Consider the following 26562-nt stretch of genomic DNA (forward strand, 5'->3'; position numbering starts at 1 on the left):
ATTTTGTGAGGTTAGTGTTGATGAGTTGATGGACTTTATAAACTTTGAACTCTATATTTTTTGACCATTTCATATGTTGATGGGCTTTATGAACTTTGGACTTTATAGTTTTTGACTATTTTCATAAGTTGATGGACTTTATGAACTTTGGACTTTATAGTTTTTGACTATTTTCATAAGTTGATGGACGTACTATATCACTATATTGTTGATGGACTATAAATTTTGGATTAAATTCTTTATTTTAAAGCTTTGAAGTTTGAATTATGAAATATGGATATGGACTATGAAATATAGATTATTGTATATTGAAGTATAAAGCATGCATTATTGATCTTGTAAACTCATTGTTATGAATTACTATTATAGGTTTGAAGAAACAAAAAAAAAAACATCCCGAGTTAAAATACCAAAGAGATAGAAGTAGAAATGATAAAAATCTGTTTTACTTAAAAAAAAAAAAATCAAACTCTGCCGAACTGTTCGGTTCGATTTTCGGTTTCAACTTCTCAAAAACGCAAAACCGAACCAAACCAAACCGAAGTCCAAGTTCGGTTCGATTCTCGGTTTGGGCTCAAAACCGAACCGAATCAAACCGAACTCACCCCTATATGCGAGTGTGAACCAGAATGAGATGAATTTTAAATTGGATTCGTTAGAGGTTAGAGATAGAGGGAGGATCGGAAAAATTAGATGCTTAAACTCAGGAATATCAAAATCGTATTCATAAACACAACCCTAACCCTAAACTGCAGAATACAAAGAGATCGGAAGTGAATGATAGAGATTTCACCTGGAATAGCTCCAAAGTTGCCGAACTGGAATCGAAGAAATCTCAAATCCGAGAGCTGGCAAAAGACAGAAAATACCCCCTTCTCTAAAGTACCAAGTGTACATGCAACAATATTAAGGGCAACACAGTCGAAACCGAAGTGTGAAAGAGAAAAATATAGAACAAGATTTCCCATAACATGAATAATATTCAAATTGACCAACATCACTTTTCTAAATCCTACTGGTCATGAATCCATTCAATTAAACTACCCATTCTAAGTTACTTTAAGGAGCAAACTGTAATCGATCAGTTTATGCACTTATGCATAATCTTTGAAATTGTTTCTCGACCTCTGCTTAATCACTGAGCAAAACCAGACTTTCAATGTAAGCACCGCCATCAAAGCCCCTGTCACGTAGCCGCTTCAACCTAATTCCAGTTCTGTTTAATTGCTTGGATTCAATGTTATATAAAGCCATTTCGGCAACCACCACTCGATGTTCATCTCTAATATCTATATCCATATATGCAATGAGTAGTTCACTAGTTCATTATCTATGCTAGAGCTGAGTGGAAAATAGCATCCGCTTTTCTCGAGTGAACTAGAATCCACCTTGTTCAAAGACTGCTCTTTCATTATCCATGAGTCAATGGTCCATTCTCCTGACCATTCCAGCCATTCCCACTCGTATTGAAAGAGGCAAAGTGATTCCTCGCACACTAGCAGCGCCGTGAAGGAATTTTTCTTTGGCACAATCAGTTCTTGAAATTCTTCACTTCCCGCATCAAATGCTACAATCTTATATTCTGAACCTGTCTTAGCAGTCCAATATGCTGTTCCCTTTAAAAATGCAGCTGTGGAGTAAATGCGATTGAAGTTTAACCAAGGAGGCTAGGGGTTACCCGAATGCTCTTCCAAGAGTTTGTACCAAGGGTATAAACCTCAACTCCAGGACTCCCCATATAAGGATGGACAATCCTCACAACTATGTAATCATCAAGCTCTGGATGGAATCCAAATGAGAGATGGGTAGTACTTATATCAGACAAATGCGTCTCAATATTCGGAAGAGTCCTAGACTTCCGAATAGATGGATTCCATATGCATATACGACTATTTGGATGAAGTTTTTCATCAGAGATACACACAAGGCCATTGCTTGAACCATATATTCTCAATTTTTCTCTGGTCCGTAAGGGATGTCTTAAATTCAAGCACGGCTCAAATGCTTCAGTAGAGAAAAGTGAGTACTGCCAATGTTCTGGTTCATCTATTGAGGACTGGTGGTAAGCATACAGATATCTATTGGAGCGTCTCGCTACATTCCTATTAAGATGTGACCAAGCAAAACTTGAGCTCCGAATCAAATCTCGCCATGACTTGCATACACACCTAAACCGAATAAGGGATTTTGAGGATAGTCTCTGTAGGATATCGGTCACAATTTCTTCAGGGATGTAATTGAAATTACTCATGATCAGAGATAATTAGTAAGGTAGTAGACCATAGTAGTCAAAACCACACCTGGTATATATGGAAGAACAAACCAGAATGAGATTAATTTCAAATTGGATTAGAAGACTGATTAATATATCCAAAATACAACTACAGAAGGCCTTTATTCAAACCCCTAGTTAAGCGATTTCCTAAGTTAACAAGAACAAGTAAACCGAAATCAAACAGAAAAAGGAAACACAAATTACTGTTGAAAGAGCTTCTCTATTCTCACTGTGATCTTAGCAATTAATTAAACTCCTCCATAAGCCATAACCACAAATTTGTCGTAACAACATGCTTATATGTAGGCCTGTAAATGGACTGGGTTTGGATCGGATCGACCTAAATCCAAATCCGTTTACTAAAAAAAAAATTCGATCCAAACCCGCTCCGTTAACCCGGCGGATCATTGATACCTTGATCCAAATCCGTATCCGTCGGATTAACGGACACCCGATCTGTTAATCCGATCCGTTTATAATTTCAAATATTTTTAAATTTTAAATAGTAATATTAAATTTATATCATAATATCTCATAAGATATTAATAAAATATTAAAATAACATGATCTACATGAAGAGTATCACCGAAAATAAAATTACATTATCAAAAATAAAATTACGAAGACTGCCTCTTAGATTTCTGCAAAAAAGTATTATTAGAAATCTTTAATATTTTATATTTTTAAAAAATAATAACATATTAATAAAAAATAATATTTTTTTATTAATAAAACAGGTCGGATCATTAACGGATCGGATCGACCTAAATCCAAATCCGATCCGTTTATTAAACGGGTTAACGGATTTGGATCATTAACGGATCAACGGATCAAAATGTTCGATCCAAACCCGTTTAATAGCTACGAATCTGGAGCGGGTCCAGATCAAAATCCGATCCATTTACAGGTCTACTTATATGTAGCTTAACAAGTATGTTTGGCCCAAACCATAAATGAAACACACAAAGCACTTTTTAAAGTACTATATCTTCTGCATTATTAACCCAAATACAAAGCCTCTGCTTTGCCCCTGCTTTAAGCTAAAACAATAACAAAGGTTTGTGGATGCAAAAGCAGAAAGTGCGCTAGTTCCTGTGCTTTTTAGGAATCTAGAGTTGGTGCTAGTACTACTACAAGTACTGGGCTTTGTTCCATCTAATTAGACGCAAGCAAAGCATATAATCCTAATACAATATGTTTTTGACTTATAAATATGCAAATGAAATGTTACTTACAGAAAGCAGAAGGAAGCAAAAGCAGTTAATCTCCCACGAGCACAAACAATCCCATGCTTGGTTTGCAAGGAGACAGAAAGGTACAGCAAAATAGTCTATATTTAGGCTTAGTTGGAAAAGAAACTGCTTTACTCTCCCCATATTATAGTACTAGCTTGCTTTGAGTCTTAACATCTTTTGTGAAGAAACAATGTGGGACTTTCCACATAGGAAAGAAACACAATTGGTTGTTGTCACCTTAAAGAAAAGCATAACACAATAAGGGAGCTTTATAGGCACTCAATTGTCATAGGGTTCTTTACTTGATCTACTCTACAAATGTCTGCTGGTTTAGAATAAATTAATGAGTAATTATCGATCTAAAGCTAATCTATGAAGCTATGTGCATGATTTATATATATTTTTGGCCCACTCTAGAGCACCTTGTCAAAAATTAAGGAATCTGCCGCCATTCTAGAACTACAAACTCAATCAAGCTCCAATTCGAGTTGAGTTCGGGGTTAGGGTTTTGATCCACCCCCCACAGCTCTCACTATATATGATAACTAACAACAAAACAAGCCAACTAGACATAAGAATACTTTTATGTATTTCTCAAATCAACTCAACCCAAATCTTAAGCCTTACTCTCTAAACCCTACGCGCGGAGAAAAAACACGGTAGAGTCGAGCGATCTCTCCCGGCCGAACGTCTCCGGCGTTGCTGCCGCTGCGTTCCGGCCCGGGAGGGGATGGTGATTCGGGCTAGTAGCATGTTTCTGTGGCAGCAGTTTGGTCCAGGGTTGGAGGATGGTGGCGGGATCTCGAAGCGGACGGATCGATCTCGATCTGTTCTTCTGGGATCAGGAATGAGGGTAAGAGTGGAGCAGCGCTGGGGTGGGGTTTGCCGGCGACGGGTGATGGCGTCATCGCTGCATCTGGGATCTGGGCAGCGGCTGGGCCTTCGATTTCATACATCTGCTGGGCGTGGGGTGGATCTGCGTTGTGGCGCGGCGGTGCAGCAAGGTTTGGATGCAGCGCGGCTGTGTGGTGGTGTAAGGCGGCTGCTGGGTCCATGGGGGGAGTGGTGGTTGGGCCGGGCTTTTGCTTTGGGGATTTGCTGGTGGTCTCTAATGTTTAATTATTTAGTTTCTCGTTGTTTTCTTTCCGTTGTTTTTGTGGTGAGTTGTTTTGATTTAGGTTTTTGGCATAGTTTAATAAGTCCCTACTCTTTCGAGCTAGGGTTCTGGAGTCTTGGTATGGTAGGGGTGTCTTGTTTTTCTCAGGAGTTCAATTCATTTTTTTGTGGTCAAAGTAATGGGGAGAAGCTCCTGCACATGATCTGGCGGTTTTGGGTCATGGTGTTGAAGGGAGTCACTTTCTTCTTGAGGTTGGCTGTGAGGATGTGCTTTGTTTCTTGGGTTAACAGGGCTGAAGTGCTGTGGATATGGCGTTATTTCCGGGGACTATATGTTTTACTCTCGATGTTATTTTGTTGTCAATGTGGATGTCACTTGCTCTTGCACGTGGTCTGGTTGTTTTGGGACACGGTGTTGATGAAGGGGAAGTGGTTGTTTGTAATGTTGGCTTCAAGGTTTAATCGTGACTCTCGGAAGTGGTTTTATGTTGTAGCCCGAGTTGATGGGCGATTAGGATGGTTAGGGGTTGGGCTCTTTTGGCTCATGGATGTCATTGTGGATGACGGACCCGTAACTGAGGTTGTTCTTAGGGAGGAGAGTGGGGAATTTATGTCCACCACCGGGTGTTCCCATTTGTAATCGTACTTTATGAAATAAAATGTTTCTTTCATTCTCAAAAAAAAAAAAAAAATCTTAAGCCTTAAGAAAACAATGTACCCAAGCAGAATCTATGTATCAGTTCAAACAATTTGAGATCAATCAAGGTTTAAAATTACTTTTTAGAGTATATGAGACTTTATGTCGTATTCTCAATCAACTCAACCCACAAAATGATTCAAGCCTTAAGAAAATATTGTACACAAGCAAAATCAATGTATCGCTTCAAACAACTTGAGACCAATGAAAGCATAAAAATTACTTTTTAGGGTATTTTAGATCCAAATTTTATGTCTTAGAGTAATGCCTAACTTTATTCATAAGTTCTAATTAACTTATTCGGTATGGTATTTTAACTTTTGTTAAAGTCCAAAATCAAACTTGAACCATAAACCAATAAGTGAAGTCGATCTATTTATTTAAAAATCTAACTTGTGATCGATTGAGTTAAATTTGACTATAAAATTCTAAATGAAAGTGCTGAACTTCGCAAACAACCGGGTCTAAGTTAACCCCTAATTTCAGCATAAATTTTATAATCATCAGCAACATACATCCAGCAAACGCGACATGGATTTGATCATGACTTCAAGTAGAAAATTATTTGTAATCGCAAAAAAAAAAAAGGGACAAAATGACCAAAAAAAAAAGAAAGAAACAAAAAAACAAAGTTTGCTGGCCAAATTGCTACACACATGACACACCCTGGGGTAATATTGACAGGGTGCGTGCACGTACGCTGAAGCGTCTGTCAAAAAGCGTGTGGGAGTAGAGAAGGCGGATCAGCCGATCAGAGAGGCAGGGGGGAAGGGGGGGCCTTTGCCTCGGAAGATGGGCGCTGGCTCTCTCTGTGTGTGTGTTTTGCTTCAAAATCTCTGACGAAATTGTGGGGCCCACTGTTTGAGATCCACGCGTGATCTCCATGCATTTTTCTTGGTGCCAGATTCTCTTCTTTTTTTTCTCTTTTTCTTTTTAGTTTTTTTTCTTTCTTTCTTTCTTTTCCAAATCTAAGATGTGTGGCTTTTGTGAGGATTGATCGTTTCTTATAATAAAAAGACAATCTTTTGGAGCAAATCTAAAACAAAAGAGACAACAAAATCTAACTAGAGTTGAGAGAAAATTAGAGTTTGGATTTCTAGAATTTCTTTATGATTTTCAATTATTTAAAATGCTTAAAGAGATAGCGGTTTGCTTGTCAGTTGTCACTTATCTTGGTATTAATTAAGGATGCGGTTGTGGATTTTAAGAAGGTTGGAATGCAGTGATAACCGATACTTCTTTTTCTTAGTGGGATCCATTTTGACATGCAAAACCAACAATGAAAAAGGCTTGCCAACAATACTAGTGGTGGTTTAGGAGCTGAGAGATCGACTCTCGATCTAAGTCTATAAAGAGAGACCACACACCATCAAGGCAAGTTGCCACCACCTACACGAAAGCATTGCCAAACAAGTAGCCTCAAAGAAATTGTCGAAACCAAACCAAACCAAGGCACAGAGAGGCGTCTTGAACCAAAAGGAATGTTATGTATACGCTCGCTGAATTTATAATAAATTTGACATATTTAAAAAAAAAAAAAAAGTTGGTTGAATAACGTCATGAAGTAGAAAATATTGTTTTGGGGCTCTTATTTGAAAACTTGAAAGATTTTCCATTTAATTATTTTCTTTGTCAATGTCTTCTACAGATTTTATCTAATGTTATTCATTTATCAATCATTTGAATTAAATTCGACATGCCACTATTTTTTTTTCTTTAAAAATTTAAAAATGATCAAAATATTTCACTCCTACCCCAATGATGACTCGACATGCCACTAATTCAATTGGCTTCACTCATCGTGTTTCTCATGATCTCAACTTTTTTATGGAGCCGAACTCACAAGTCAATCACAATTAAACAATGCCACTGATCATGTACACAAGCGCATGAATGTTTTGACGCAACAAAATTGCGTCGAGCGAGCTGCACCATCCTAGTTCCACAAAGTGTCTACACTACGAAACATGTTTGCCTGATATTGTACGTGTTCCATGATCATGCCCAAAAAATAATAATTCCAAGTTCCAATCACAGCGTAGCATCTTTCTAATATCACAAGCTTTAAATATAGTTGTTAAGAACCACTACACTGTATGATCAAATTGATCGACCAAAAATTGGTAAGGCTATAGTCAATACAACAATGACCGACAATATAAATGATTAGGGTATGTGATGGGGGCTCCTACACTATTATAACTTCCCACCATTTGGTTCATCTTCCATGTGGCATGGATAAAGGTCATGATTTTCAAATTTTTGGTCAAGGAAATTGAGAATGAATGCCATCATTTTGTTCTCGTGGAATTCATTACTTCCATCTTCAACTCAAGTATTCATGAATGGCACCATGTCACATTTTTCTATTTTTGTATAATTTTGAAATTATTATTTACTCATTTAGACTATCGTGAGAAAGAGAAGTTAGAAATCCCATTTATTTTCACATTTGAATATATATCTAAAATTATGTGATGTTTGATGTGACAGTGTAACATCAAGTTGTGGCTTATACCACAACTGTCATGTAATATTTTGACAAAAAGATATGCTAAACATATTCAATCATTCACTTTTATATAAGGAATTTCCAAAATATGACCCGATAGAGATATGGGTTTTATGCACATGACTATATTATACGAAATATCATTTTCCATGATTGATATTCATAGGTGAAAGCAGAAGCATTTTCCCTCTAAAATGTCATAAAGGCAACCTTTTTTCCTACTATTTCCTTCTATTTTTGACAATGTCTATTCTAAATCAAGAAAGTGTTACCACACTTGACATAGTCCACATTTAGAATTTGGAGCTGTGATTCAATGTTTGCTACATTATTGCAATGGATATTCTCTTCTACATACATGATGAACATTAAATACTCACCAACACAAATTCAAATTCATTTTCGTCTCCGCCTTTAAATTTAGGAATCAAGAAAAAGAAATTCAATTTTCTTTCCTATATGTTTTTAATTTTTATATTTACATTGAAGGGAATCGAATTCCTGATTTAGCCAAATCATGACTCAATTCCTATTTCCCCCTCTCCAACTAACCCCAAGAGATTTTTCTTTCCTATCTTTGTTAAGCATAAGTAATAAGATTTTTTTGTTTCCAACATATTAAAGTGAATCCTCTCATAAATGTAGGGATTTATTTTTCCTTGTCTGTTATATGCATTGATTACAAATTTTTAGAATACATTCTCAGTATTACACAACACAAGAATGAAAATCTCAAGAGAACTATAATCTTTCACACTAAAAAGGAAAAAGACCAAAAATGTATATAATTTTCTCGATACAAATTTACTCCTCAATCCAAATTTCTTATTTTCTGAAAACATATAAAAATGCAATTCACCCGGAGACTGTTTCTTTCCCAGACATGAAAAGTAAAACTTGTCGGCAACTAGAGCTTGTAGCGGAGACAAAAGACCGGAAGCAGAAGAGTTACAGTGGCAGATGATGGATGATTGGTCAGGGCAGTCGAGCAGTAAAAAGCACTAGCGTCTTGTTTCAACCTTTTTATATGTTTTTTAACTCTCTCTCTTTTCACCCCCGTATAGTAAAAAAAAGGCAAAGCAATTAGGATTGAGGAATAGTAGGGTGGCGCAGTGCACGCATGACGCAGAGACCAAAACGACAAATTGACACACACACACACCGCCCGCGCGCACAGCCACCCTCTTTATGGGCCCCACCCACACGCACAAAGGGTACCACGCCCAAACATACTCATTAATGACCTAATAAATCGGCTTAATTGCACTCAAAACCCTCCCCCAAATTCTGGTTTCGTTTCCGTTTTATTTATTAAACTTTTATATATTGCGTTTTGGTCACTGAAATTTGTGTGAGTTTTGCAGTTTAGTTGTTGGACTTATAATGCATTGCATTTTGGTGACCAACAAAAACTTCAGTTAGCATCGCAAAAGGGTATTTAGTTGCTCTAATGAGTTTCCTCAAACTTCAGTTAAAATCGTGATCATCCATTTAAATATTTTATCAAAAAAATAAGAACTTATCGTTACTAAATGTTGTGGCAAATTTTATATTGTAACTGACATAATTTATCGACTAATAAAATATCTCCTCGGATTTATCAAACTCATTTTACAATTATGCAGTTAAAAAATTAAGATTTGTTATCGTTGAACATTCAATGTTAATATCATTCTTTAATAATATTCATTTCAGGCATAAGAAATCATGTTATCTTTGTGCAAGCTACTTATTTTGATCATCTTAGGATGATGTTTATATACATCCACACAAACACCGTGAAACACCACATAGTTCAAGGATCTCAAGAGGATATTTAGTTGCTCTAATGAGTTTCCTAAGCCAAAAGAGAGTTACAAAGAAAAGTAGACAGAAAGAAGACAAAGAATCGTACGTACAATCCAACTCAACAAACGATCTAATTCAATAATGATTTAATCTTGATAAAAATAAATAGTTGTCGTCATCAACATAAAATCGCAACTGAAAGATCTGTTCAAAAGATTTTATCAAAAGTAAATATTTGTCGTTGCTTAACTTTGTAACAGCTTTTATGTCGTAATTTATCAACTAATAAAATATTTTCCATAATTTATCAAATTTATTTTACGGTTATACATATAAAAAGTTAGAATTTATTATCACTGAACAATCATCGGTAACCATTAATATCATTTTTCGATAACATTCATTTCAACTTTTCAAGCATAGAGAGACACACAAACGCCACAAAGTTGAAGGACCAAAATGGACATTTTGAGGCTCAAGGTCTGAAAATTCGACAACCACCAAAAATTAACGGGCAAATACTGCGAATAATTACAAATAATAAGCAAGTATTAATATCCGTCATTTATTGCTAACCTCCTCCCACCATCCCTTTTGCCCAAATCTCAATGTCCCCAGGAAGCAACAAAAAGAGAGAGAGAGTGACAGATACTCAAAGAGTCAATTCCTTTCTATTTTATCTCGAGGTGGTATAAGTTTTCCAAGTCATTCCGATCCAAAACCAAAACAGAGGCCCTCACAAATCGCCACCCCTTGTCGTCTTTCATTCTTTAACGGTCACCTGAACCCACCCCTCCCCCCGGCTCTCTCCGCTTATCTGTCACTGTGAGAAGACTATGAGTGTAACGCACCAGTCTCCATAGCCCACTACTATACAATACCGAGGCCACTCTCTCTCTTTCACTCACTATGTGGAGGTTGGTTTGTTTGAGATCAAATTCTTCACCGAGAATGAGATCTTCAGCTTATTAGCTCCGGCTGTGACTCTGGCTAAATCCTAGATTCAATTCCGATTCCGAGATGCTGACGTGTATTTCCTGCTCCTCCAAGCAGCTCAACAATGGATCTCTACCGCACCAGGATGACGACGACGGCGTTGTCGCCACTCCGAGGACGAAGCAAGCTCTCAAGGCTCTCACCGCTCAGGTAAAATCCGAATTGATTCTCTATAGTTTGTGGTGTGTGCTCAGTGTTGTTGAGCAAAACGATGGAGTTGATTGAGAGTTTGTGTTCGTTTTCAGATCAAGGACATGGCATTGAAGGCCTCGGGAGCCTACAAGAACTGCAAGCCGTGTTCGAGGCCGTGCGGGGATCACCGGAACCGGAACTGTGCGGATTCCGATACGGCGTCGGAGTCGGCGAAGTTCCACTGCTCGTACCGGAGAACCGGGAGCTCGAATTCGACGCCGAGGCTGTGGGGGAAGGAGATGGAGAGCAGGCTGAAGGCGCTTTCGAGCGGCGAAGGGACGCCGGCGTCGGTGAGTGGGAGGACTGAGTCTGTGGTGTTGATGGAGGATGATGAGCCAAAGGAATGGGAAGCGCAAGTGGAGCCGGGTGTGCTCATCACTTTTGTTTCTCTGCCCCAAGGAGGAAATGATCTGAAGCGCATTCGATTCAGGTAGGCTTTTTTTCGCTTTGTTTTTCGAGTTGGATGTGATGGTGGAGTGTGAATTGCGTGATGATGATGACATGGTTTGGAATTGTGATGTGGTGGTAGTGATATCTGATTCCCTGTGTTGTTTTGTCCTTTGCGTGTTGGACTTGTGCTGTTGTTCTTGATCTGGAAGTATAGCTTCTGATTCCTTTTGAGTGTGATTACTTGTTTTTAGTGTGGGGATGTTGATTGGGGTTGAACTTTTGTGACATTGTCCTTTGTAGTTGGAATTAAGTGTAGTTGTCATGTAAATTGCTACTTCTCACTTTAATTTCGGGCTAATACTTTTCAAAAGCTAAAGCTGTCAATGAGTGAAAGATTTTTTTTTTAATCTAATTTTGGGGTCATTACAATTTACCATGTTTGTAAGACCTAACTTTTTCGTTAGCCCACCCTATGAACACTGACCTGGAGATAATCATCTCCTCTCTCTGCTTCATTCATCTACCAGTGTTTGATGACTTAGCTGTACGTCGACACAGATACGAGGCCACTTAGTTCATTCTCTTGATCATTCCCAAGTCTAGTCAGGTCTTGGATGTGGTGTCAAGGAGAAAGACACTATTATTTGACCCTTAAATTTGTAACTCCCTCTCTCTGGACCTTAAATTTGGGTGAGGCTTAGCTTTGTTCCATTTCCATACATCTCTGTTTAGAACTCAAAAACAGTATAGAAGAAAATAAGACCCCCATCTCCAAGAATTTGATAAATTAATAGTTGAATTCATTAAGCTCTGATATTTTTGGCATCCATGCTACAGGGGACGGTGTTTGTATAATATTTAGTGCCAGTGGTGGGTGCTTTGGTTTTTTCCAGTCATTCTAAAGGTAGCATAATGTGGGGAGCAGTTTTTAAGAACATATAAAACAACCTAGATGTCTATTGCATTGCAACTTCGTATCATGCACAGATTCCACTGTTAAAACTTTATGTTTTGATCATGCTATTTAACTGGTTGTCATGAGTGAGAATTCTGGTAGTTTTTGGTTGTAACTTGTAAGTTGTAACTTTTAACTTTTCTTCTTTTGTCGGTCATCTAATTATGGGTCAAAAGTATTAGCAGTCTTAGTTCCAGTCGTAATTGGCAGAACTTGGTCCTTATTTGCCAGAAATGGCATCAGTTCTGTTTGCTTGAATTAATTTTGATTTGTCCTGTAATCTCACTCCGAAGCCTGAATAAGTAATTGCTAGATGCTGCACTAGAATCCGCAGGAATTATGTTTAGTTGTTTATCTTTTTGTTAGACATGTTCTCGTAATTTCTTATAAACCTGCTAATCATTGGTTTGTAATTTGACCAGCCGGGAACTGTTTAACAAATGGCAAGCTCAGAGGTGGTGGGCAGAGAATTATGACAAGGTCATGGAATTATACAATGTGCAAAGGTTCAATCACCAAGAAGTCCCACTTCCAACCCCACCTAGAGATGAAGATGAGGTGAGCTTATAGTGTAAAGTTTCTTCTTGATGCAAGGTTAGGTTTTGGTCAAACTAGTTTCTTTTCGCAAGTATTCATTCTTGTTTCTATGATGGCGACCTCCCCTACCTCCCTCTTCTCTCTGATACTTTATTCATAAATTTTTTTTCTTGCCTTAACACCATAAGCTTTGTTGAACAATTGGATGGATGGGTTTATACAAATATATAAGTGGCTCAACTGGAATTATTTTGCATTGTTTAAAATACTTCTTTCCCCCTCTTTTTCAGAGTTCAAAGGTTGAATCTTCTAGGGAAAGTCCCGTGACTCCCCCAATGGGCAAAGAACGCCTGCCCCGCAACTTCCACCGGCCAATGGGCGTGGGGTACTCTTCATCAGATTCACTTGATCACCATCCAATGCAATCCCGTCACTACTGTGACACCAGTGGTTTAGCTTCAACTCCTAAACTTTCCAGCATAAGTGGAGTCAAAACTGAGTCGTCATCAATAGATGGTTCTATAAGGAGTAGTTCAGAGGCAGATCGCTCAGAGGTTTCAATTAGCAATGCCAGCGATATGGAGACTGAATGGGTTGAGCAGGATGAACCAGGAGTGTACATCACTATCAGAGCATTGCCAGGTGGTGGTCGGGAGCTCAGACGTGTCCGGTTCAGGTACTTAGCTTTATTATTGTGGATGTTAAGTAATTGTGTTTAGGTTAGAGGATGGAAATAAAAAAATTTACTTTATTATTGTGGATGTTAAGTAATTGCGTTCTGTTATCATGCAGCCGAGAAAAGTTTGGTGAAATGCATGCGAGATTGTGGTGGGAAGAGAATAGGGCCAGGATTCAGGAGCAGTACTTATGACTTAGAAGTTAGCACATCTTTGACATGGCGGTGCATGGCAATTGCATTCCTCTTGAAAATGACATTTAAAGCAGCTGTATGTTCTTAGGCTCAAATCTCATCAGAAAAGCTTTCATGTAGCAATTATGTCCCGGTTATTTACTTTGGTCTATATCTTTGTGAATTATGGGTTTCTTTTTTAATTTTTCGCTAAATGTTAGTTTCTTGGGAATTTGGTGAATGGGTGTGGACAATGGATCTGATGAGAAATGTTTTCTCACCAGAATGAAAAATTTCATTTTAATGATATATACTTTTCATATTACTCATAGAGCGACTTGCTCTCAGTTTTTCCATTTGAAATGCAATGTCCCTGCTGCCAGTAAACGATTCTCCAATTTTATGCTCTGATGAGTCTGACCAACATGCTATCCCATTTTGTTTGACCTTATTCGGCTTTTGCTTGCTCATTCTCCACCCGAGGCAAAAAGTTTCTTCCTTTATCATTGGGCCTGTTGGATTTTGGGGAATTTGACCTGGGCCTACATTTAGTATAAGGTTGGAAATATAATTGGTCTTCAGTTAGTCTTTCATAGGCCTGGTCCAATTGACATGTTGAATTTATTCCTTTTTTTTTTCATCCCCCCCCCCCCACCAAAATGACACGTGGCCTCTTGCTCCTACCATCTATTTAATTTTTTTGGATTTTCGAAATTAAAAATATGACAATGAGGTCACAAGAGCAACTACAACCTATATGCTATTTGTCAGGTATTTTATTTTAAATTGTTTTGATAGGAAATTTCACTCTAGTTGAATCATTGCTGATGTGTATATGGCAGATGAAAATAGTTTTGATAGAAAATTTTACTCTAGTGAATTGTTATTGCTGATGTGTATATGGCAGATGAAACTCATATGCTTTCTTGGTATTTCTTTTTCTCTTCTCGCTCTTGGATTGAAGCTTGCAAAAAGATATATGGGTTGGAGTTGATACTATTTTTTTTTTCTTCGATTGAATAAAAGAAAGTTTACAAAGAAAACCCCCTAATATAATCTAAACCATGAAGATCAAAATTCTTTCGGTCAAATATGATTCCAACTTGCAATCCTAATTGAATGTCCTAAATTTGCTAGTGCATCAACTACAAAATTTGCTTATCGCCATATGTGTTTGAATTCCATATCTTAAAACTGATTTGCCATACATTTGATATCCTAAACAAAAAGTTTGATGCGCCAAGGGTTTGCAAACACATTGTTGACGTTGTCAATTAAGATTTGCTTAAAGACAAATTGCTACTTGGATAATAAATTCTACTTTGGCACATGAATTTTGAAATCTCTATTAAAGTTGCTCTAAAGGAGTTCAATATTTCAATGGAGTGTTGTTAATGTAGTGTTTTTTTTTTTTTTTGAACAGCTCAAGGGCTAAAATATATTCATTACAAGTTAGAATAGGCCGTTACATATTCTTCCGCTACCATCTAGACAGACAAGAAGATAGTGGAGTACCCACAGTGGTATATAAAAATAGAGCTACTTATTGTACAATCAAATACCTAGACATAACGGGATCTCCCTTTGGTACTACGATGGAGGCGCTAGAAGGGTTCGGCCCTCCCAACCTAACTCTTAACCAGCAAATCTAGTCACCTAGAGACCTTAATTGGTGTACAACCAGAGACACTGAGAATTAAGTCAACAAGACCAAGACCAAATACTAAAACTAGATGCACAAAGGTGCCTAGACTATCCCTGAAAGTAGGGAATTATTGAAGACTAACCAAAGTAAATAGGATCTAGGTCAAAACTAGCCCAAAATAAGGCCCAAGAGGGTAGCCCTAAGAGAATGAATCCATCCTAAGGTCCAACAAAGAGGTTGACCCATGCCAACCACCAAACTTCCTCCTCCAGCGTCGTCAATCATCGCCAGACCAGTAGTGACCGCGACCCCCACTAGATCATGCAAAACCACCTAGCCACGCCGCTACCACGATCGTTCTAGATCCACCATGGCACCACCCCTTCAACGATCCTCCCAAACCACCAAAGCTACGTTGCCACTCCGATCACCCAGAAACCGCCATAGCCACGCCACCATCACATGTTTTGGAGAGCTTCTGACAAAGCCCCGCCGCCAAGCGATTCTGGAAGCTCCGACAACCCACCAAAACCTGCACAAAACCGATCAGCCCGGGCCCCTTTCCCAAGGCTCGAGCCACCCCCATTCAGAAGACTACCCGACCATTGCTTTCAAGACCCGCCTGGCAGCAGCCCATTCGGCATGGCGAACCACCACCAACAAGTGTAGCCGGATGAGAAGGAAATCTGGAAAAAAAAAAAAAAAAAAAAACCCCTAGGCACCGTCCGAGTTTTTTGGAGCAAACTCGAAGTCGATTTAGTGTTGTTAATGTAGTTGACAAAGTGAATATGAATTTTAATGCATGTTTTCTTAGGAAGGTAGAAAATAAATTGCTATTAATATAATAGCCAAACATTGACAAAATAGAATGATGTAAACGTTCATTATTTACAAGTTTAAAAAACTTTACTAGAGTTTCAAGTAGAGTAGAAGGCGGCTAACCCTTCTAGTTTAGTTAATGGTTGAGAACCAAGGCATGTAGGATCGTCACTGGTGCTCCTTTGCAGTGCTTGGCCGTGGCTTGCTTGTTCTTATTTGGAGGTGTCACTGCATGCGGCAATCGTAGATCCAAACGCGCTTGCCTTGTATTGAAGTGAAATCGGTGCGGTGAGTCTTGTTGGGGTTGACGGGCTTCTGAGTCTTGACTAATTCGGATGTTCATCGAGGGTTGAATGTGAATTGGAGTGCTACAATGGTGTCTGGCCAATAGTTGTCGTTCGCTAAACCTGAAAGTACGTGAATTGTTTTGCATTGGATTTGGATTTGGGACATGGCCGGGTAGGTGCTCGGTTTTGATATGAGATGTGTGTTGTCTTGATAGTTTGGGCCGTGCTTTGGAGTTAGGTCCGTTATACATTTACATTTGACGCATTTCTTCCAACAAAAAAAAAGAAAAAAAAGAGAGGATAAATGACACATTTTGAGTTATGAGTTTTAATATTACGTATTTATTTTTTTCTTTATATGAGTGAATATGAAATCAATTATGTAGTTATTATTTTTTCTTTATATGAGTGAATATGAAATCAATTATGTAGTTATTATTTATTTGCGTTTATAACGGTTATGTCATTATATGTAATTTCACTCATTATGAATCGATGGTCACTCACAAATTACGTTTTTTTTCTTCATTATATTCACTTATATAAAAATCACTTATAAATAATTCTATCTCGTTTTTGACGGTTATGGCATTATGTATAATTACACTCATTATAAATCGATGGTCATAATTCACTAAAAAGGTTAATATCAATTCCTGTTGCAATGACTATGATACCCTTCTTGCCTTCAGCACGTTGGAAGCTAAATCCAACCGTAAAACGACAGACTGGAAAGAGGTAAATTTGGTAATCAGCATTTAAATCCCAAAACCCTACAATGTGCGGTCCCGTAATTTACCCCAATGATGAGGGGCAAAAAAAACAAAAAAAATCTCCAATAATTAAAATTTCAAGAGCAGCGAAAGTCTTTGAGTGGTAAAACGTTTTCAAAACCCCTCTCTCTCTTTCGCCTCTCTCATTCTAAATGCACCCAAAACCCTAGCCCCTCCTCGCTCTCACCCGCCCTCTGCTACATTAGGGTTTTGCTTCCGACCTATATAAAATATATATCTATTACATAATATTGGGGTTTCCTTCTTCTTCTTCTTTTTCAATTTTTAATTTCGGGGACAGAATAAGTTAGCGATGGTCTCTGGGTCGCGAATCGAAGGTGGTGGTGGGACTCAGATAATCTCCGCCGGAGTGAGGAAAACCATCCAATCCATCAAAGAAATAGTGGGCAATCACTCTGATATTGATATCTATTGGGCTCTCAAAGAGACCGATATGGATCCTAATGAAACTGCCCAGAAATTACTCAACCAAGGTCAGCTTTTGTTCATGGGTTTTGTTTGTTTTGGTCATCTTGAGGTGGGTATTGTTCCTACTGAGGGCACCATTTTGCTTGCGGAGTTTGTTGTAAGTGCTTGATTGTGGGTTCATGTTGGAATAGACTGATAGGTTTTGGTTTTATGAGTTGGTTATTGAGTTTCGGAGTTGGTTTGTGGAATGTGGAAGTCACTGGTTGTGTTAAGGAGGGTATTCCGGTGTAAAGGTTCCGTCTTGAACTCGGTTGGTCGGTTGTTTTGGTGGAATTTAGTGGACATGGAGTTCAAATTGTGACCAATTTTGAGTTTTTAATTGTTTTGGTTGCCTAGGCGTTTGTGTCCTTCGATATATGTTGACTCTGATTGTGCAGGAAAAAAATGATGAGTGCATTTTTAGTGAATTTCTATGGTGTGACCAATGTTATCTAGCGTGGGAAATGGCTTGGTGAAATTTTTGATTCTATAGATAGCTTAACTGAAATTTTTAGTTGGTGTCCGTACTTCTGCACCTTGTCTATCTCCTTTCGTTAGAAGTTTCTTTATAAGCTGTATGTTCATACATGCGTATATGCTTTGTACTAAACGATATTGTTGCTCTAATTCATACACCTGTTCATACAGCTTCATTATTGATTGTGTAAAACGTTCGGGTTGTGTAAAGCTTATTTTATGAACAATATTTCTGTGCAGTTTTCTTACTATTATTCTTCTTACTTGTTTTTACTCAGACCCATTTCATGAGGTGAAGAGAAAAAGAGACAAAAAGAAGGACGCGTCACCTAAGGTATATTTTGGTTTGGCTCTACATTACTGTTCATATGTCAGATAATGAACAGTAGATGTTGTACATAATTCTTTTTGTTTATGGAGATATTAACTCTTTCCAAAATAAGGGCGTGTGATGCATTTTAGACACCTAACTATATTCTACCTTTAAGACGAGTTTTCTATCTTATTTTGTGTCTCATATCATTGAATTGGACTGTTTTCTCACCAAACTGATCCCCAGGAAACTGATACCACATGATGTTACTAAAATGATCTGTTTTGTAGTATATGATCACCCCTCATAGCTCATAGTAATGTCTAATCTAGCTCAAATAATGACTCAAACTTGTCCTTTTTTTTGGGGGGGGGGGGGGGGGTTGTGTGAGTGAAATCAACTGATTATTATATCAGGGTGGGATTAGTATTTGGAAATCAATTTTATGGATTCCAGAGTAATCTATATCATTTCAATTTTCCAAGCAATTTGTTACTTCTCCCAACTGAAACTATTACTTCACTTTACTCAACTGTTGCCTACACTGTAAATGCTTCACAAATCCCTTTTGTTTCATTATTTGGGAGAAACTTATGGTGATGTAGGATTCGTTAGGTGTCTATTTGTAATTAAGATTAGTATATTTTTATCAATGTAAACCTTTTAACTGATTTAGTGTATTGATGCCTTTAGAGTATCGGGCAAAAGGTTCCTACCGAGCCAAGAAGACATTTTGAGAGTGCTGGTCAAGGACCAAGATCAAATACAATTTCAGATCGTATTGTGGAGCCTAAAAGACATTTTGAGAGTGCAGGTCAAGGACCTAGATCAAATACAATTTCTGATCGTAATGTCGAGCCTAGAAGACATTTTGACAGTGCAGGTCAAGGACTAAAATCTAATTCATTTTCTGATCGAAATGTTGAGCCAAGAAGACATTTTGAGAGTGCAGGTCAAGGACCAAGACATAATTCATTTTCTGATCGTAATGTTAGAAGAGGAGGTTATGTGCGCAGGGGTTTACCTGGTAATTCATTTTTCCCCTGATTTCATTATAGAGTTGTTCTTAATTTTTTTTTCTTTTGATACATTCATTTTATGCATATATCTATATCTATATACTGTCTATCTTTTGTTTCAAAATTTCACGAACTTATAGTTGTTTCTTGAGTTGCTAATTGACTTTATATGGATGTTTTGTTTTTAGTGGATTGCTAGGCAACTTTAAGTTTAGGTTTGCTTATTTTATAAGAACATACTTTTGTGTCTTATGAAGAAGTGGGTAATGAAATATGAATGCATTCAGCATGGTACATGGTTGTTGTATGAAAACATAGCTTGATCTGTATCTAAATTAGGAAACTCCAGGGTCTATTCACCTATTTTTATGCTTCTTATATTACCCTGGTATAAGGAGGGTAGAACCACAGACAAGGATAAAGGGTTTTCCACAAAAATTGAAGATGGAATGTATAGGTTCATGTTGCAAGTGTCAAGGATTACAAGGAGCAGCTAAGATCATTGAGAGTGGATTGTGAATTTTTTCGATGAAGGTAGATGTTTGAATGATGTGGTGGTGGATAGCAGGATTAGAAAGGTTCCAAGTAAATCATTCAACAATCTGGGTTGGAAAGTACTTGGAACAAAACAGTCTTATCTCCAAGTAGTGAAGTTAAATAGTTATGGGCATAGAGATGACATCATAGTGCTGTAGGAGGTAATGGTTAGAAACTGAGAGGCCGCAAAACTAATCTATGAAGTTCTGGTCGGTGCTCCTATGAAATACCACAATGTCAGAGAAACTTATGCTGTGATATCATGATGAAAACAAAGTAGAATACTAGAAAATATAAAACAATTGTGCTGTCTCATGTAACAACAGTAGGTGGTCACAGCTTGAAAATAGAGCATTCATTAGATGTCCTATACTATGGCTGCAGCTTGATTGAATCTTCCAAACCTCGAGAGAGGAAAACATCTATAGAAAGTGACAGATGGGATTGCATGGTGGTGGGAGGAAGAGGTGGCATATTTTATTTTACAAATTTTGGATGTTCTTTTGGGTACTGAACAAGATTATTCTTCATCTCTTCTGAAACAAGAAGAATTTATCTGTTGAAAATGTGTAATTACTGTAGGTGCTCTCTTGAAACCCTCATTGACTATTCCTCTCGAAATAGAGTCCGGTTATAAATGGAATGTTTCAGTTATGGTAGTTGGATGGCAATCATTGGATACCTTTTCAATTTGCAGTAGCCCAAGCAAAGAAATTAGGTGATGCGTTGAGGATATATGGAAACTAGTAGTAGAACAGTATATTTTTCAAATTTATTTAGATCTTGGATTGCATGGTCTGGTTTCAATCCACCTGCAACCAATAAGGTGGGAGAGAAGAGTGCGTCTTGGTTAATACTTCACCTCTGTTGGTGGCGAGATTAATTAGCCACCCAGCTGAATTTGGGTAGCACAGAGGGTTGTAGTGTATGATGTAAAGAATGGAAATGGGGGAGAGAGTAGCACGTGGCAGCAAGAGAGCAAGGACCACACCTTCTCCATGTACACTAAAGGGTGACTAGTATGAGGAGTCTACAGTACTGGTTCTGATAGGCATTATATGTGCTCCAACTTTCTAACCATTGCTGCATCCCAAAAAAAGGTTGCCAGCAGAAGTGTTTTGTCTTTAAGGAAAAAAAAAAAGATGGCTTGAAATACAAATTGGTTTGTGGGGAATGACGCAGATGGGATCAGTAGTAGTGGAGAAAGGCAGGGGGAAGATAAAGATAGTTTTGGTTTGGGGGCCAAGATTAAAGCCACTTTATCTTTTCACTGTTGACCTAGACTGGGTTTGTTAAATTCTTCTGATTCAACTAAGGCTTCTTTTGGTTAAAAGGATTGGTAAAAAAGTCCATGAAAAAAAAATTGGTTGTACTACTGTTTTGTTAATATCCCATATACTGAAAATGAAAAGATGTACTGGTCAGAGTGTTTGCTATAAACTTGTGAAGTGTTGTGAAAGTTGAAAATTACCAAATGGAGGGAGGGAATTAGAAAACAATAGATGATTACTATAGTAGAGAGGATTATTGTGCAATAAAAGCAAAAGCATCAATAGCTTCTGAAAAAAAAAAAACTCTCGAATAACTTTAAAAGCATCTAAGCTTACAAGTTCCTGGCAAAAAGTATGCACATATGTTTTTGGCCTCCTTGAAGTCGAAAGCACAAGCTTCCTGTTAAAAAACAATTCTGAACAGGGTGTGATCATATCTATTGGTAACTTTGTACTTCCATTTGTACTATGGTATTTTCATTTAGAGTTCCTTTTACATTTGGTGTTTCCAAAAAACGTTTGAAGTTGTTGTGGACATTCGGCTGTTTTACTTCATGTTTCTTTGAATTACTAGCTGATTATTGAATCTTATTTACAGGAATCAGCAGAGAGTTTCGTGTTGTGAGAGACAACAGAGCTAACCAAAATATGGATGGAGAAATTAAGCCTGCTTCACCTCAATGTACTACATCTACGAATGAGCAAGTGATTTCAAATGTTTCTGAGAAGGGGTATGTTTTCCTATTGTTGTAGTCTTGTGTTCCTTTAAGGAGCGTCCTTATATTTAGTTTTCATTATATGCCTATTACTTTGCCAGAACATATCCTAGATTATGAACAATTGTCTTTATTTGCTGGATTAAAAGTTAGTGCAATCATTAATTGAATTTGTTTGCCATATAATAGTTATACAAAACAAAAGGTGAAATTTCAAGGAGAGGAGGTTTTGCTAACTTGCAGCATTCTGAGTAATGGTGTTTTTTGACCCATTGAAGGTCGGCCTTTTAGGATTTTGGTATAAACAGATGTGATGGGTTGTGATTATTTTTTCTTTCTTAAACTCGAGGATAAAGTGACCTATGGGATTGGATAGGCAAAGTAAGGAAACTGAGTTTTGTTTCATCAATTAATTAGATAATATTGATATAATATAATCTTTGCTGCATATTTATTATGCACCATGTGCAAACTGTTCGATCAATGTAGCATTTATGTTGTTTGTTTTACTCTGCTTTCAGCCAAACAGGAAATTCAAGCAGTCAAAAGCCATCTAATAGACAGCATTCCTCACAAGCATTGAATGGGCAAACTGATTCTCGAATTAGAACGAACGTTGCTAATTCATCTGGTATGATTAGAAAGGAGACATTAGTGGAGAAGCGAGTTGCTCTTCCAAATTCAGTTTCACGGGTACAGGCAGGGAAACCAAACAACTCCCAACCACATTCTGCATCAAGCACTTCTGTTATTGGGGTGTATTCCTCGTCCACAGATCCTGTTCATGTGCCGTCTCCTGATTCTAGACCATCTGCTTCTGTTGGTGCAATTAAGCGCGAAGTTGGGGTGGTTGGAGTTCGGAAACAGTCTTCTGACAACTCCAAGTCAGCTGTACCAAGTAGTTCTTTCTCTAATACACTTTTGGGAAAAGAGGGCTCTGCAGAATCATTTAGATCTTTCACTGGTATCTCTAAACCTGATCAACTCAGCCAAACTTCTGAATCTGTGATGCCGGTCAGCAGATCTTTCGTAAGTAATCAGCACAGTGTCAGGGCGCATCAACAACCTGTGGGTCATCAGAAAGGTATACTACTCCACTTGCTTTAAGAATGATCTAAATGCTAATGGAGATCCTCATAAAAATGAATATGTTCTTGCATGAGAAATTTAATAACAAAGTATGTTGGAACAAAGCAGAAGCTTCTGCCTTTCCCGATGTAACTGATTTAAAAAAAAAATTTGGAGGTGGGAAATCATCATCTACCTCTGGCAAAGCTGAAACAGTGCGGAATTTTATTATTTCCCTGCTAAAAATTATCGTATTACCATTGAAGTAGTGTTTTATTTTTTTGAAAAAGGAATCCGTTCTATTTTGTTATCTCTTTTGTTTTTCTTATCCAAAATACATTTTTATGTTTAGATTGAGAAGTTGGTATTCCCTTCCGGAGACATTCTTTTTTCTAAAAGTCTGCTAGAGTATTAATCATGTTTCCAGATGCAGCTTCCCAGCCTAACAAGGAGTGGAAACCTAAATCAAGTCAGAAGCCAAGCCCTAATAGTCCTGGAGTCATTGGAACACCAACAAAATCTGCTTCTCCTCTTTCTGATGATTCAAAGGTCTCAGAGTCAGAAGCGGCTAAGTTGCAAGATAAGCTTGCCCGAGTAAATATATATGAGAACTGTAATGTTGTGATAGCGCAAAATATTAGAGTCCCTGAGAGTGACCGTTTTCGGCTAACCTTTGGAAGCTTGGGAACAGAGTTTGATTCAACAGGAAACACAGTTAATGGATTTCAAGCTGGAGCTGCGGAGGAGTTGAACAGGGAACCTCCAGCAAGGTATGTGTTATTCTTTTTAACTATAGTAAGTAATTGTTCAAATTTGGTGAGATGAGTTTGGTAAATCTGATATATGAAGATTCATTTGGACATTCAGGCTTTTCGGTTGTTCTACTACAATGAAACAAGTGCATAAAACCTTTCCAAAAAAAAAAAAAAAACAAGTGCATAAAACGTGTACATATGTAGTTTTAAGAAATTTTTGTTAATATCCATAAAATGCTGTATTGCTGTATGTGGCTAATTCGGTTCGGCTTATGTATGAATCTCTCTTGCAGTTTGTCAACATCAGCTCCCGAGTCGCGCAGTGATGAGGCTTCCGGCACGAAGCCAGTAGATTTATTAGATGACCAAGTTAGAAATTCTGGATCTGATTTTTCGGCACCGTCTGCAGTGCCTGAGCATTTGCCTGAGAAAAAAGAGACCTCAAGTCCTCAGAGTTTGGACAATTATGCAGATATTGGTTTGGTTCGAGACAACAGTCCATCCTTTGCACCTTCAGATTCGCAGAACCAAGATCCACCAGAGTTACAAGGTTTTACGGTGAGTTCCAGATCCTTTGCACCTCAATCAATTGTCCCATTTGCCAAGTTGGTGTGTGTACCTATATGATGAGTTTAACCTTTGCAATTTCACTACCCAGCAATGACGTTTGATATCTTTTCTTGTCTTATTGTGTGCTATCATTATATGGCCTAGTGATTGTCTCTTCTGACACTTTTCCTGTTTGCAAGCAGGCATTTGATCCTCAGACTGGTTATGATATACCTTATTACAGACCCAGTATGGATGAAAGTGTTTGCGGACAGGGTCTACAATCTCCTCAGGAGGTATGTTTTGAGTGGTTAAATTATTATGATCTGTATGTAACAGTGTTGCTTACGGGTTTTAGAAATGCCTCTGAATATGTTAGCACTGATGCCTGATACCTTTGTGATTTGAGTCCTTGGGAAGGTCTTACACATTTCACTTATACACATCCTACATAACGAACCCTGTTGTTTGAATCACTACTTCGTAATGAACCTATTGTTTGAATCATTACTGTTCTTTTTTATACATCCTTTGAGATTACATCTCAATCTATTGATATATTTTAGGGCACGTGTAATAAAAATCTTGTATTACTGGTTGTTTTAAATCATTTCTGAAGGGAAGGTTAGGTTTCCCTTGTCCATATCCTGTAGTTTTGGGATACAAACAAATTTAGCTTATTAAGATTTATACATCATTCAGGTTAATAGTTTTTGCTTTGATACGCTGACTGCATTAAATAATGTAATGTTATGTGATTATGGTTCTGTGGGGTTTTGATAAATCTCTTCTTCTTTTTGGCAAGGTTTGATAAATAACTATAGACACAAAATATTTGCTCACATGTTCTGCCTCTACCTAACCCTGATATATCTTGTGAATTGAATCTCACTGATGCACTTTTCCCTCTAATTACAGGCTTTGAGTTCACATAATGCCAACAGTATTCCTGCATCAACAGTTGCCATGGTACAACAGCAACCACCGCATGTGGCGCAGATGTACCCACAAGTTCATGTTTCACATTATGCTAATCTTATGCCATATCGTCAGTTTATCTCACCAGTATACGTTCCACCAATGGCTGTGCCTGGCTATTCCAATAATCCTGCCTATCCTCACATGTCTAATGGCAACAGCTACTTGCTGATGCCTGGAGGTGGTTCCCACCTAAATGCAAACAGCCTTAAGTATGGAGTTCAGCAATTTAAGCCCGTCCCTGCTGGAAGTCCCACTGGGTTTGGAAATTTTACTAACCCAGCAGGTTATGCAATGAATGCCCCTGGTGTAGTTGGAGGTGCCACTGGACTCGAAGATTCATCAAGAATGAAGTACAAAGATGGCAATCTTTATGTTCCAAATCCACAGGTAATATTCACCATATGTTGCAAGGGGATTTAATTCAAAAATAAAATACTGCTTTGTAAAAGTTAATACATTCATTACATTGATTGAATAAAGGTTGAATCACAGTTAGCGTGATTGTTGGTAATGGTGGTGCCTTAACTTGAGGGGTTTAACATCTCAGATTTGTATCGATTACTCATTTGTGGTTGTATATTTTACAGGCGGAGACATCAGAGATTTGGATTCAGAACCCAAGGGAGCATCCAGGAATGCAATCCACACCATACTACAACATGCCTGGGCAAACACCTCATGCTCCTTATATGCCGTCCCACGCCAGCCACGCTTCCTTTAATGCAGCTGCAGCACAATCTTCGCACATGCAATTCCCGGGAATGTACCATCCTCCTCAGCCTGCTGCAATGGCCAGTCCGCACCATATGGGCCCTGCTATGCCCGGCAATGTCGGAGTGGGGGTGGCCGCAGCTGCTCCTGGGGCACAGGCGTATCAGCAGCCCCAGTTGAATCATATGAACTGGACAACAAACTTCTGATAACCAAAAGAGAAAATGTGAATCTAACAACTGTCAAATGAAAGTAGGAGAGCTGTAGTAGGGTTTTCCTCTGTCAAAATCAATGACCCAGAATTTCCTATTTATTGAATCAATGCTTCATCTTGTGATCCATTTTCAATTTTCTCTCTTCAATGTAGTGTATTATAGACGGGTGAAAGGTTGCCATCAGACTTATTTATGTCACATACCCAATGATATCCATTGCTGAAAATGAGTCCTGTATATGACTAGATTTAGGAGTCAAAGTGGTGTGACGGTGTTGAAAGTAGGAGATTTAGGAACACGGACCCCCTTTGTTTGCAAGGTATCCGTCTCCATTAACAAATTCGAAAAAGAAGCCGAGGGAATTGTGCTTTTTCTACAGTAAAATAAAACAAAAAAGAAAAGAGGAAAGGGAAGG

General features: G+C 38.0%; 2 protein-coding genes across 3 annotated transcripts; both read left to right on the forward strand.

Moving 5' to 3' along the window:
• Positions 1-10217: 10217 nt before the first annotated feature.
• Positions 10218-13877, forward strand: LOC112188122 (protein Brevis radix-like 2). Its single transcript, XM_024327170.2, has 5 exons — positions 10218-10769; positions 10865-11241; positions 12579-12714; positions 12984-13369; positions 13486-13877. Exons 1-5 carry the CDS (start codon positions 10644-10646, stop codon positions 13562-13564), a joined length of 1104 nt encoding a protein of 367 aa, XP_024182938.1. The 5' UTR covers positions 10218-10643; the 3' UTR covers positions 13565-13877.
• Positions 13878-17164: 3287 nt separating this feature from the next.
• Positions 17165-26280, forward strand: LOC112186811. 2 transcript variants are annotated; one of them, XM_024325336.2, is made up of 10 exons: positions 17165-17561; positions 18291-18346; positions 19019-19352; positions 21751-21883; positions 22390-22952; positions 23364-23706; positions 23985-24249; positions 24444-24536; positions 25159-25608; positions 25809-26280. In XM_024325336.2, exons 1-10 carry the CDS (start codon positions 17381-17383, stop codon positions 26139-26141), a joined length of 2751 nt encoding a protein of 916 aa, XP_024181104.1. In that variant the 5' UTR covers positions 17165-17380; the 3' UTR covers positions 26142-26280. The 2 variants fall into 2 exon arrangements, with proteins under 2 accessions (XP_024181104.1, XP_024181106.1); XM_024325338.2 differs by having other exon boundaries at positions 23370-23706.
• The last annotated feature ends 282 nt before the right edge of the window (positions 26281-26562 follow it).

Source organism: Rosa chinensis, chromosome 2 (genome assembly GCF_002994745.2).
Source record: "Rosa chinensis cultivar Old Blush chromosome 2, RchiOBHm-V2, whole genome shotgun sequence".
Classification (NCBI taxonomy): Eukaryota; Viridiplantae; Streptophyta; class Magnoliopsida; order Rosales; family Rosaceae; genus Rosa; species Rosa chinensis.